This window comes from Arachis duranensis, chromosome 1 (genome assembly GCF_000817695.3).
Source record: "Arachis duranensis cultivar V14167 chromosome 1, aradu.V14167.gnm2.J7QH, whole genome shotgun sequence".
Taxonomy (NCBI): domain Eukaryota; kingdom Viridiplantae; phylum Streptophyta; class Magnoliopsida; order Fabales; family Fabaceae; genus Arachis; species Arachis duranensis.
In genome coordinates this window covers 94,542,866-94,557,597 of record NC_029772.3, presented here as the reverse complement: position 1 = coordinate 94,557,597, position 14,732 = coordinate 94,542,866, and the positions used below count along the sequence as shown (strand labels likewise).

Below are 14,732 nucleotides of genomic sequence, written 5' to 3'. Positions count from 1 at the left end.
CAGGACGGCGCATTTCTCTCTCTCTCTCTGGTGTGAGTGTGTTAGAAGAGTGTTAGTATGGATAAAAGTAGGGTTAGGGTTGGAAAAAGAAAATAAGGGTAATGTAGGAATTTTAATAAAATTGGATGATTGGATAGTAATAAAAGAATTTATATGTAAAATGTTAAAAAAAATCAGGACGTTATAGATGACAGAGCACAGTCGTCATTGTCTTCGAGCAAAGACAACGCAGAATTGTGGTGGGAGAGGCGTCATCGGCATAGTGAAGCAGAGGCGTTGCTAGAGGAAGGTTGTTGTCAGCGTCACAGATCTAAGACTTCGTTACAAAGCAGAGGTAGAGGCGGCAATAAAACTAGCAGCAAGCAGTGAGAAAAATAGTGAGAGAAAAAATGAGCGGTGACAACGACGGAGGAAGGTGAGCGACGACAGCGACAGAGAAAAGAGAAGGACTAAGAGTGAAGACGCCGGCAACGCAATTAGAAGGAAGAAGGAAGAAGTGGCGAGGTGTTGGAGAGATTAAGTGAGACGACCGTGAGAAAGAAGCTCATGTGAGAGAGTAAAGTGAGTGAGAGAGAAACACAGAAATTATGATTTGAGAGAGTAAGATTTCAACAAACTTATATATATATAAGTGGTGTTAGACTCAGATGTGAGGAATACAGGTGCTTTACAGCTATGTGGTGTCAGTGAATAGAACTCGGACCATGCGAGTTCTTCCTTTCATAAAAAAATTGATAACAACAAACAACTCGGAGGGTCCGTTTTCTAGTTTCCGAAATTCATATTTGCCTACCCACAAGTCGGACCATGCGATTTGTTAAGCAAAATTTTAAAATCAAACAACTCGCATGGTTCGATTTGTGTACTCTGAATTTTTTCAATTTTTTTAACACAAATCGGACCCTCCGATTTGTGTACTCTGAATTTTTTTAACTTTTTAAACACAAATCGGAGGGTCTGATTTGTGTACTCCCACAATTTTAAAAAACACCAAAAATTACCATATTAAAATATATCACTCATTTTATTTCCATATCAAAATTTTTTAACCATCCAGACCCACCTCCCACAAAAAAAAAATGTCCCCCAAATTTATTTTCGGTGTATAAATCTCGTAGATACCCGTTCCGCCAGAGTTTTTGCCATCCGTAATTTTGGGTGATTCGAATTTATCAACATAGAGATAAATAGTCTAAGTTAAAATAGCCATGTAAATTCTTTGACTTAAGAATCGATTAGAAAATATTATTCTTATTCATTTTACAGAAAACGCAGCAACTGCTAGAAAAGCCCAGACATGCACATGTTGGAATCATTTAGCCTTCCCTGACCAATAAGGTCAACGGTGATGCCCATATGGCCATATTGATGAATTAGGGTATGATCTTCATTTCTCTAAGCTTAGCAACCCAAAATCTTACACTCTTAAATGAGTCGGCGAATCCAAAAAACCCATATTCCCTGCTCTTATTAATGCTAGACACATGCTGAAAATTAAAATGCAGTACAGGTTTCATGGCATTAAACTGCGCAATTTCCTCTAACTTGGTCTTCTGAAGCCCATGCTTCTCAACAATCTCATCCCAAACCTTCCCTTTGTCACGCATAAATTCTAACACATCAAACTCCTCATCACTCTCATCAAACGGTTTGAACTCAACATCATAAACTTCACTATAAAATTTCCACATGCTCTTCCACGTGAACAAATCTCCGTTCATGCAGTTAAACGCTTCGTTCTTAGCCTTCTCGGTAACCGCAGCCCACACGTGCTGCTGCGCCAGCACACGTGCATCCGTCATGTCACAGAAATGCTCCCACGTGTACCGGTTCCCCGGGTACCGAAACGGTACTCCCAGGTGCCGGCATACCGCGGCATAAGCACCCACCATAACAAGCGCGTTGTGGCCGCTTCTTGAAGACGCGCCAATTATAATGGACGAGCGGTGCACTGAGTAGGTAAGTGATGGCGCGTGGGATGCAAGGAGGTCCTCCAGCGCGTAGTAGAAATTCGGGTAAGGGAGTCGGGGCATGTCCTCGTGAAAAGGTGGTTCGTGGCCAACGAGTTGGTTGGACCGGGTGGGGTCTTGGATTGGGCCCATGTAGTGTTTAGTCCCGGTTTGGAGGGTGACGTGGCTGAGCCGGGAAGAAGGTGAGGATTTGAGGGTGGTGAGGACGTTGTGGAGCATTGTTGTGTTGACGGCGACGTTGGCTTCTTCGTCGCCGGGGAACTGAACGGTGACCCAGAACAGGTGGGTGACCTCGTGAGCTATGGGGGAGAGGTTGGAGTGCGTGCTGGCGGAGTCAACGGCGTCGAATGCGATGAAGTGGTCAACGGTGGAAGGAGGGAACCAATTGGGCTGGGATCGGGCGGCGCCATAAACCTTCCATGGGCCTCCAAGGCAATCGGGGTGCTTTAGGGCCTGGGCTAGGCTGAGACCAGCCATGCCTGTGACTCCAACGACAAGTGCTACTACGGAGGGTTGGTGGTTCTGCTTCTCCATGAGATTTGACAAATGATCAACCTAAGTAAATACCTAAGTGGAGAAAAGCCAAGCGAAGTACAAGGAAGTCCAACTCTTTACTCCTTACTTCGCACTTCGCAGCATAGAAGAGATAAGGAGCAGAGACCAGAAACAGAAAGTGTAGCCTTATAAATTATAATCCTTTTATTATTATTAGGAAAAGTCTAGGGGTCAGCAATTTCAATGAATTTTGGCCAGCATGTAACCAGCAGAAAAATATGAGTTATTGGATGAAAATTCACACCAATCTCACACCATCAAATCATCATTGATGGCTAGTTGATGGCTAACAATCTCAAAAGTTGCTGGCCCCCTAGCATTGCTCTTATTATTATTATTATTATTATTATTATTATTATTATTAAAAACATCTGAATTTGTTATGAAGTGAAGGTCGTTTTTCTTTGTAGTTGTTGCCACAGCATACCTTTGTAAATTTTTTGAGGCCCCTTATCTCAACTTTTCACGGTATCATAAGTTCATAATTTTACAAAGGAGTGTGATGTGATTAGGATCAGGTAGAAATTTTTTATTTATTATTATCAAGGAGCACTTACCAAATCAGTTCGAAATTTTTAAATTTATACATTCTAATATCTCAAGTTTTAAAATATATAAAATAATTTTTAATTGTTTTTTCTATTAGATAATAGTAATACAATTTCCTTCATTTTCATTAGTTACGTGAAACATATATTCATCAAGTGTTTATGTCTGTGCTACAGTCCTTTAAAATTTTAAAGTAATATTTTGTATAGTCAAAAGTAATATATGGGCTCATTTATTTTAAACTATTTATATTTTTTGAAAAAACAGTATCTTTTTAAAATTAATTTATAATTTATTTAAAAAAAAGCAACGTGCAACTTAAAAGACATAATTAGATTAGCTGTGGATTCTTTTATCCACTAGTTTTTTTAGTATATAAAAATGGAAGTACTCTTGATTCAACATCGTTCGTTTGTTTTGTTCCACTGGAACTTAGTGTTTCGGGACAGAAGAAGGGTTGATAATCTAAATAATACACGATAAAATTCGAGTTGATTTTTGTTTTTTCAGGAACAAGTATGAAAGAGTAGTAAAAATTAATAAAATAAATTAGAACAATTTATTAAGTATCTTTTTTATAGAGAAAGCGAGAAGATAAAATTTGAGCGGTAAACAATAGTGAATTTTGTTGGAATTCATAAAAAAAACTATTGCAAGAAAAAATGTATTCTGGGATACAATACTAAATTTGTATAATTCAAAGAAAAAAAATGATTGGTATGCTGTTTTTTTTTAAACGATTTAAGATCCCTTAAGTAGATTTTGTATATAAATAATTAAATTTAAGAAATATAGATCAAAATTTTAGAAATTAAATTAAAATTTACTAATTTAAAAATAATTATATATAAATAATTTAAGAGGGACTATTTTAAATTTTTTTAAATTTTACAAGAAATTATTTTGGGATTATTTAAATGTTTGAAGATTGTTTTGTACTTCATTCTAAAGATTAATTTGTCCAAAGCAAACACGTGAACATTTAACGATCACATGCGTGAGTTACCATTTCAGCCATTGTTGTCATTGACTAACGAAAATAAATGTTAGAGACTGTGATACGGCAGAATGACAACTAATAATAAACAAGAAGATAAGAATTGAAATAGAAAAAGATGAATTGAAATTAAAAATAAAAAATAGAAAACAAAAAATAGGTTGAAATTGAATATAAAAAAAATCACTCTACTTTCTACCTAATTTCTTCATACAATAAGAAAGAGACTTCTCAACCTAACTTGTCCACACCATAGTTTGAGAATTGAATCGAAAGGTCTCATTTAACCTACCTTCTGCCCAATTCCAAGGTAGCGTTTGTTTTCAGGTACTGAGACAGAGACTGAGAGACTGAGACTTAGTATCGTGTTTGTTAGTTCAGAGACTGGTACTAAAATTTCTGTCTCTGTCTCTAAAATTTCAGTATTTCAGTACCTCCAAAAAGTAGGGACACAGGAGACTGAAATTTTTAGAGATGGAGACTGAAACTTTAATAACATTTTATACCTAAAATACTTTTATTTCAATTAATTAATTCCAATTTTACCCTTTGTGTAAATTAAATTAGAGTTTCATTCTTGTTTCAATTCCTGTCTCCCATTTTGCACCAAACAGAATACTGAGATTTGTTTCAATCCCTGTCTCTTAGTCTCAGTCTCTCAGTCTCAGTCTTTCTGTCTCTATCTCTCCACCAAACGCTACCTAATATGTAACAAAAGAGGAACTCATTCAACCTTACTTGTTCATACTATGGTTTTATCACGAAATCAAAAAATACTTTGTCACTTCTCTAATCTCTCTGTATGATGACTACAATATTTTATGAGATATTTATAATCTCTTATTATGTTAAAACAAAAAAAAATTCTAAACTCACAAACGTAAAATCTAATTTAGTAACTAAACAAATAAAATTAAAATATATTAAATTAAATTGATTATTCTAAAAATATAAGCTAATAAATTTTAATAATACTTAAACTTTTTATATTACGAACATTTGAAGTGCATATTAAACTATTTTGTGCATTTTAAAATTTGAGAATTATAGATATTTGTCTATATAAAATATGTGCATAAATGTATATAGAATGACTGATTCACAACTGGCAACTTATAGTTTATTATTGTTGTTCTCCTTTTCACATAAAAGATAGTCAATTTTTTTTCTGTAATCATGATTATACTTGCATGTGTATTTTTCATTTATTTATATTACGTGCTTTGATTATGTTAAAAGCAAATTCATAATTGGAGATTTAGATAAAAAAAAGAAAAAAAAAGTTATTATAATTGATTCTAGTGTGTTAATTACTAATACTTTAAATTTTAGTTTTATTATTATTATTATTATTTTATATGTGAATTTATTTGTAACTTCATCCTAAGTCTAGGTGCATGATTATAGAGAATCATTTAACTTTATTTTACAACAATGACAAAAATGAGTTAAATGTATAGATGAATTTTGGTATTGTGAATAATGAGATGATTGCTTATATTCTGGCGTCATGTTTTACGTTATTTACCTATTATTTATAGTTAAAAGCTAATAAATTTTATTCTAGTATACTTAATATTCAAGGTTATGACAATTAATTCAAACGGACTTTGTCAAAAAAATTCTAGATAAGAGAAAATGAACATGTTAATTTTTGTGGTAATTACTGTTTTTAATTTTCATAACTGTTCAATTGTCTTTTTAAAAGGTGCGGTCAAATCTTCAATTAGTTGTTTGCTTTGCTCTTCTATTATTGTCTTTATCTTGTTGTTTGGAATTTTGATTTACACTTATTGTGGGTATTTTATTTACGTTATATGTTTGTTGCTGTTTAGTTTTCCTTGCCTATAGTACTGTTGCTTCTTATTGTTTTCTTTAACTTCATTTGTCCTAGTATTCTTATTTTGGTCTATAAATATTATAAATTTTAGGCCTTATATGTTCTTCCTCTTCTTTGATTCTCAAAGATTGTGTCTTTGATTGTGTTCTTAGTCATTCTCTTAAATCTTTGTGAACATTGTCATGGACTATAGTGGCCATCTCTTGTGAACTTTGCACTTATTTGATTCAACTTAAACTTGTTTCGATCTACTACTTCATTTTTTCTTTTATTGTTTTTATCAAAGTTTCTTGATTCAAATTTTCTTGTTATAATGTAGTTGACTCTCTTTCTAGCACACTTCATTATTTTTGTATATCATTGCTTTATTATGATCTTACGCATCCTTCCAAATTGTTGCGAACCTCATTTGTGATGTTACCATTTTCTTCCTAAGTTTTGTATCATTTTGGATAAACTTGAGCTTGTTTCGATATCACGTGCGATTTTTAGATATAACAAGCGATACGCTAGTTTTTTAGGACACAGCTTATCAATGCCGAAATTCGAAAAAAGTTGTAATTCTAAGGTTTGACATAAGATTGTTGCTACCATGGATATAGACAACAGAACTAAAGAAATTATGAAGTAAGATTGTATTTTGAGGAGATTGACGAACAAAGTAAAAAGTACTTTGTATATCTGAGTTGTTAAGAGAATGAGAGTAGATGAATGCCAACCGTATTGTTTTAACATAAACTTATCTTGTAACTTTTGCACCTCATTATACTTGCCTCGTATTGGTAAAATGCTAACAGCATGTAAGATTTTGCATATTGTAACAATTTTCGAGGGCAAAAATTTTTGTAAATGGGCTAGAATGTAACGTCTTGAATTTTTTTTGAAACATTTTACATATAATTTCTTTTATTACTATTCAACCATCTAATTTTATTAAAATTCCTACATTACCCTTATTTTCTCTTCCCAGCCCTAACCCTAATTTTATCCATACTAACCCTCTTCTAACACACTCTCACCTCAGAGAGAGAGGGGCACTGGTCTCGTGCTGCCGTGCCTTGTTTCTATCGCCGAATAGCATCCATTGTCGCTGCGGTTGCTTGGGTCATCATCGAAGGGAGCCGTTGCTAAACTTGAGAGAGCAAATGAGGGAGCTTCTTAGAGAGAGAAGGGGGTTCGTAGAGGAGAAAGAACTGCGACAAGGGAGAAGGGGGCCGCCTCCATCGCGGACAAGCTATCACCATTGAGGCCGCCACCGTCTCTATTGGGGTCGCCGTCATTGCTGAATGACGAGAGAGAATTTGAGTTGGCCAGAGACGGGAGGAAGAGAGAGTCGCGATGGAGGAGCTGTTCACCATCGTCGTGTTTGCTGTTGCCATCAACGGAGCTCGTCGTCAAGGGAGCATCATCGACGTCACTGCTAATGAACTATCTCAGTCCCTGTTTTGGTCTTACTCAGCCTCACACCCCCTTCATTTTTGTCTCTAAATTAGCACCATTTTTCCTTGTTCTGACTCCATTTGTGAAACTATAATACTTCTACCTCTAATCTGCTGTATTTTGTTCTTTTCTTACATGCTCTTGTTTTAATTGCAATAATATATGTCTCTGTTTTAGTACTATCACTCTACTTTTGTTGTGTTTCTGCTGTAAATTATCTTGAATACTGGTATTGGTGCTGTCATAGAACAGTTAGAGATGTTGATGTTATGATTACATCTGTGATGTAGTCATGGAAGTTGCTGCCACCGTCTCGGTCCAAATTCTATGCTCTTTCGGTCCATTCTATTCCAACCTCTCTCACCTTTTAACTTGGCACTCCGGGTTCGGTTTCTTTGATCCCTTAAGACCAATTTGTAAGTAGGCTTTATATTTATAATTATTTGGCTTTACATCTATAATTATTTTGATATATGCTGCTTGAATTATGACTATACTTATAATTTAACAACAAAGGATTTGAATTTGATTTTAATAATGGATTTATTAGAACTAAATATTTATTTGTATGAAAATTTAGATTTTCAATCTGCACATGAGACTGTATACATGTTCGATGACGTTTTGTATTATTTTAGAATATTCAATTTTATTTGAATATGTGTTTTTGGAACATTGAATTATTATTGATACTCACTTATATACTCTGAATTTGTAAAGTATATTCGACATTTCATATGATTGAAAAAGATTTTTGATGAGAAAGTATTATTTGATTTGATTTGATACTGTATGTATTTGAAAGATCAAAGATTGGTTGTCATTGAAATTATATGTTTTGAATTGGTTTGGGAGGCTCGTATTAGAAAATTGTAGTTAACGACGGTTATGACGTTAACCTAGATGTATCTGGCTCTGATCTCAACTAGTAAGGGCGTTGCTAGCCTAACGTGTAGGCCACACGTTGGATCTGTTATTCCTTACGAACACACGAGAGGAAAGGGCTACCCTTATAGGTGGAGTCACCCAAGTGTGGACTTTTGATTTTATTTCTATTTGAGAACTCTCTAATTGATTCACTTATTACTATCAATTACTATTTTCTAATTAAAGTTACTTTGATAATAATGTTTATATGATCTCATGTGGATTATAGATGTATTGTCTAGTCACTGAGTTGCAAAACTCACCCTATTTTTCTAAAAATATTTTTCAAGAATAAAATACTTGACTACGTGAGATTTTCTATTCAAGAGTCACGATCTGCAATAAGTACCTATTCTTTCTCGAGTTCCTAGATGTATATACTCCATATATCACAGGCAGGATCCAACCATTCTTAATTATTTTAATTTTGTTAAAAATGTACAATTATTTATTTTAGAACTTGAAAAAAATATTTGTAACTTTCTTATTCAACTTATATTTGAGACAGTTAGGCTTGCTAGGAGACTATTTTTCTGAGCGCTGGTCATGACTTATTTTGGGTCGGGTTAGTTCGAGTTGAAGGTAAAATTAGAACCGAACCAAAATTCAATTGGTTCGGATTTACGTTTTTTTGTATATGTACCTTAACCAAACCAAACCGATTAAGAACGGATTGGTTCGGTTCGAGTAATTGTATACCCAATGAAACAGAAATAAAAAAAAAACAAAATTTTTATTTTAAAAATTTTGTAAGTACAATAAACATATAAATTAATAGAAATAATCAAAACATGTTAAACATATTAAACATCAAACACATTAAAAACCAAACAAATTAAACACTAAACACATTAAAATCCAAACATGTTAAACAAATAAACACCAAACACATTAAAAGCTAAATATAAAAGTGCAATGGAGAGAAACTCAAAATCATTAAAAGGCATCTATATATATTTTAAATTTTTATTTTTTTATTTAGTTAATACATAGTTGGGTCCACGGATTGATTTGAATTCGGTACTCCCAGAACCGTTATCCGAACCAATTACTAGAAAGAGTCATTGGTTTGGTTCGGATCGACCCGATTACCTATGAGTTCCAGAATCAATTTAATTAATTCGATTCGGGTTCGGACGGATAATCGGATACCCGCTACCCGTGCTCAGAGGATATAATTAAAATAAAATTGGTAAAAAAATTAATCAATAAAAGTTATTTTTAAACTCTTTTTTCTTTGAGAAGTGCTACACATAAAAGTCATTTTTGTTTACAAGTCTTACAAGTTGAACTTAACACGCGCGTTACTGAATCATCTTCACGTGTTTTATCTTCGTTTCCTTTTTTACGAAAAAGAAGAAGAAGAGACATAGAGAAAGAAGAAGAAGAAGAGAAAGCACGGAGAAAGAAGAAGAAAAAAAAGAGGCACAAAAAAAACGTGAAAACGGCGTGAATATAAATGACTTGTATGGAAAAGCGTTCTCTCTTTGTCTTCGATCTCCTTCTGTTTTTTCTCGATTTTCATAGTTTCTGAAATCAAGTTTTGAAATTGTTTTGAAGATGATGGAATTTCAGAAATACACTCGAACGATTACAAAAATACATCCAAACGATTACAGAAATACATCCAAAGGATTACAGAAATATACCCAAACAGTTACAGAAATACACCCAAAGGATTACAGAAATACACCCAAAGGATTTAAGAAATACACCCAATATAGGAGGAGACAATATATTTCTTCTTGAAATCTTTTAATGTTTTGCTGGTTAAGGATGAGACACATGACAGAGACAATCTAGAAAAAAAATTTAGAAGAACAGTAAAACCGTACCTTGAATAATGTATCTTCGTTTTTCTAGTGATTTTGATGAAGGAGAAAGAGAAAACGAAAAGTGAAGAAAAAATTTCAATAAAAAAAGAGGGAGGAAGAGGTGGTGTTTATGACGATGATAACGAGAGAGAAAAATTACGAAAAAGAAGAAAAAGAGACACGGAGGAAGAGGAAGAAGAAAAAGAGGAAGAGGAAGAGGAAGCACGGAAAAAGAAGAAAAAAAAAGGCACAAAAAAAACGTAAAACAGCGTAAATATAAATGATTTGTATGACTTATATTAAAAATCACTTGTACGTGGAGAATTACTCTTTTTCTTTTGTTTAAGTTATCACCAGCCAGGCGCTCCCTTCCCATATACCTAGGTCATGGTCAAGCAAATTCTAGTATGCAGAGAGGATAACTTTCAATCAATAAACTAGTGCCCTGTACCTCCCATGTAATTTGGCCAGCTTGCTAGATTGATTATCTAATACGCAATTGTCATTCCATTTTTTAAAAATTTCCCGAGTACACCGGAACTTCGAGAATCGAGATGTTAATTGTTACACGACATTGCCGAAATGCCTTCAACGTTTATTGAAAAACAATTTATTTGTTCTTGATTCTTCTCCCTCGTGAAATAATATGGAATTTATCGTTTAAGTCAAGCAACTGTGGGGTAGGGACAAGAGTGTTAGTTAAATTAAAACTCTCGGTGATTACTAAACCATTATTATATATAGTTCATAACAAAAAAATTATTATTTTCAATACTTAAATACATAACTTCTTAATTTAAACTTATCATTTTCAATAAACTTACATTTATTATTGTTATTATTATTATTATTACACGAGTTTAATTTATAAAAGGTGTACACTAATTATTATGACAAAGAAACCTTAACTAATTAGTACATTCTTGAAAACACAAAGCAAGGACTAATAGCAACGTTTATTTCGTCATGATCTCTGTTATAATGTGACTTACAACTTGCTGATCTTAACAGGTCCCATCTCTTTAGCCTTGGCCCTCAGCAAATGCTTCTGAATCTTCCCAGTAGCTGTCTTAGGTAAGGGTCCGAAAACCACTGATTTTGGGACCCAATAAGCAGGCATCTTGGCCCTACAGAACTTCATTATATCCTCAACAAGACGCTGCTCGTTGCTAGCATCCACTCCTGGCTTCAATGTCACAAAAGCACAAGGAGACTCACCCCATTTCTCATCTGGTCTTGCAACCACTGATGCCTCAAGAATTGCAGGGTGTGTATACATAACATTCTCAATCTCCACACTGCTGATATTCTCAGCACCCGAGATGATTATGTCCTTTGATCTGTCCTTGATTTCTATGTATCCATCTGGGTGCTTTACGGCGAGATCACCCGAGTGAAACCATCCATTTGCAAAGGTCTCTTCATTGGCTTTGGGATTCTTTAAGTATCCTTTCATCACAACATTGCCACGCATCAGCTTGGGTTTCAGGGGGAAGCGATTCCCACTCTGGCTTCCAGGCACAGACTGTGGAGGGGCCATAGGTTTCTGAGAGGCCATAAGTGTGAGTGACGCGAAATCCTCTTTGGGACATTGCGGCCAGAACAGAAGGAGGAGGAGCAGCTCCAGCTGTATTAACATGAACAACATGAGGCAGAGGAAGGATGGTGTCTTCGGGTGGTGCATTCACTATTGTATTGAGAACCACTGGTGCTGCACAAAAATGAGTCACTTTGTACTTGGCAATGGCTTCATACACTGCCTTAGCTGCTACCTGGTTAAAAAACACAAAAAAACTATTTGATATCAATATCCATAACAATAATCTCAATTAGCTAGATTTAAAGAAAACAATAACTATATGTATATCATAGATGCAAAACAGCATAGGCACAATTTTCAACTAGCATTAGTGATAAGCTTAAACTAGAATCAATAAGGCATGTGTAACAAGTTAACTTCATTTTATTCTGGTAGAAACTCATGTGCAATTGTCTTCATACGAAGTTAATAGTTGAGAATCGTTAGATAACAATTTATTCAAACTTGTCAAATCACTTAACAGTTCTCCGCTATCAACTTCACACGAAGACAACTGCATCTAAGTCTTCATCATGTTTCCCTCACTCAAATAAAAGCATTAGACATTCCCTCACTCATATTTGAATGCAATTTACATTCAAGGACATAAATTCGTGGAAAACGACACATTTTGAAACAGAAAGAATATTAGTTTACCTGACGAAGGCATATGTTAGTACCACATAGAGCAGCAAGGGTCCAAGTGTAGCACCAACCATTGCAATGAAACATAGGTAGTGTCCAAAGATACACAGCTCCTTCATTCATTCCCCAAATAACAGCACCACTTAGAGACATAAGATATGCTCCTCTATGGTGTAACACCACACCCTTAGGACTAGCAGTTGTACCAGAAGTGTAACCTAATGCAATACTTTGCCACTCATCCTCCGGGGGTTTCCATGCATATCCAGGGTCACCACTCTCAAGAAAATCCTCATATTCAATTGCTCCTTTTCCCTTAGCATATCTTAGTTGCTTAGGATCACAGTTCTCATCACCAATCACAACTAAAAGTGGAGGCTTGAAGCCTTTGGTTTTATCAGACCATATTTTCAAAGCTTCCTCTGCTAAGGTAAAGAACTCTTGATCCACAATTACCGCTGATGCGGAGGAATGACCAAGAAGGAATGCTATGGTGGATGCATTCAACCTAATGTTAACAGGGTTCAATACTGCTCCTGCCATTGGAATTCCAAAATGAGCTTCATACAGAGCTGGAATGTTGGGTGCAATAACAGCAACCTGCTTTCACATTGGTATAAGAAATTAAACTTGGCATTAGTATTGATATTGATTAATCATCAACGAAAGAAGAAAAAACACGACAACGGAACGCCAGCATGGAACAATATCGGGTAAATTAGGATTATATAGTGCTTCCATTAGCATTAAACATTGGACTTTTAGAGTAGTGTGATTATTATTCCAAGTCTTAGTTGTTGAACTTTCATTAAGGATAATAAATGTGCAGAGCATACTTGTTCGCTTTATCAACTTTATTTTCTAAAATGTTACAAATTTTAAAAATTAAACTTATAATTTATAAATAATTTATTACAATGTTATTTAAAAGAAATGAAAAATATTATTCGATCAGTACTTTTTTCTTCAATACTAACTAATTTTCTATTTTTTATGCTAAAAATTATAGTCTCAATTATTATTTAGATTAGCTCTTAAAAAATTACTGCAATACGGTACAACAGAACAGAGCTACTTTGTTGATCTCTTATCTATGTAAACATTGATGTTACCTAGATTATTTTTTTATTTGTATTTTTTTATATAGTAGGAGTACATAAAGAGTACATAGTATATAAAAAAATAATCTAGGTAACAATTGATAAAAAAAATTGCGGCAAATTGACATACTATTGATTCCGTGAACACTAAAAATAAGAATTTACCGGAATGAGATGACAAAATATAAATCCGAGCAAAGCAAAGCGAAAAGCGAAAATCTCACAAACTGTTTATGCAGAGAGAGTAAAGAAGTTGAAGTTAAGAGAGAATACTTACGGTGTTGCCGAGACCGATGGAACGATTGTTGAGAGCAGATGCGAATCGACGGCAACGGTGGTAAGTCTGTTGCCACGTGTAGCGACGGGATCCATGGATGAGGGAGGCTCTGGTGGGGTGCACCTGAGCTGCTCTCTCCAGGAACCACAGCGGCGTCAACGCTGTGTAGTTGGCAGCGTTCTTGGGCAATTCGTCTATGTCGCGCGCCACCATCGTCGCCTATGCACTGCACCTCGCTCTTGCTCTTTCTTTTTGGCGCTCTGTGTGTGTGTGTGTGTGGTTTTTTGCAAGTAAAAATGATTAAGACAGAGATGAATGGCAAATTGATTGTTAACTCGTTATATATATATGAGAAGAAAATATTTCTTTGTTTATTATATTATCGGCGGCGTTGCCATGCTGCGGCTTAGAATAAGTATGATTTTTCATTATATTGAGAAAAATATTCAAAGGATAAGTGAAATTAATAGTTAAATTAATTAAATTATTTAATAATTTTTAAATATTAATTTTATTATATAAGTAACTAATAAAAATAAAAGTTATCATATATTATTTTTACTTGTTATGATGTTTTGTTTATTAAAAATATATACTAAAATTAGGTATAAATATAAAATATATTAAAAAAATTAAATACATATATAATAAATGATTTTAGTATAAAATTTTTTTTTTATATTATATTACTGTATAAATGGATTTTTTTGGCCATGTCAAGTAATAAAAAATGGTAATTGATAATCTATTTTAATGACTACATAAAAATAAAAATACATATATTTAAATATTTTAAGAATGACACCTTTAAAATGGCATGATGCCTATTTATTTATTTTGGTGAAAAGCATGATAGCTATCGGCAAATCTTGTTATTACTTTCATTTAGGGGTGGCAAACGGGCCTAAACCCGCCGGGCCGGCCCGCATAACCCGCCAAATAAGGCGGGCTGGGCTGAAAAATTGGGACCGCCAAATAGTAAAAGCCCGCCTAACCCGCACCGCTTAAACCGCGAGCTTTGGCGGGCTTTGGCGGGGCG

General features: G+C 34.4%; 2 protein-coding genes across 2 annotated transcripts; both read right to left on the bottom strand.

Annotated features, from left to right (window-relative positions):
• Positions 1 to 1,235: 1,235 nt before the first annotated feature.
• LOC107463067 ((S)-8-oxocitronellyl enol synthase CYC2-like) lies at positions 1,236 to 2,657 on the bottom strand. Its single transcript, XM_016081794.3, has one exon. The coding sequence runs from the start codon at positions 2,502 to 2,504 to the stop codon at positions 1,374 to 1,376; it is 1,131 nt and encodes a 376-aa protein (XP_015937280.1). The 5' UTR covers positions 2,505 to 2,657; the 3' UTR covers positions 1,236 to 1,373.
• An 8,210-nt stretch (positions 2,658 to 10,867) lies between these two features.
• LOC107463059 (acetate--CoA ligase CCL3) lies at positions 10,868 to 14,015 on the bottom strand. Its single transcript, XM_016081783.3, is given in 4 exon segments — positions 10,868 to 11,567; positions 11,569 to 11,864; positions 12,329 to 12,916; positions 13,694 to 14,015. Coding segments are annotated over 4 exon segments (1,584 nt in total). The 5' UTR covers positions 13,907 to 14,015; the 3' UTR covers positions 10,868 to 11,080.
• Positions 14,016 to 14,732: the final 717 nt, after the last annotated feature.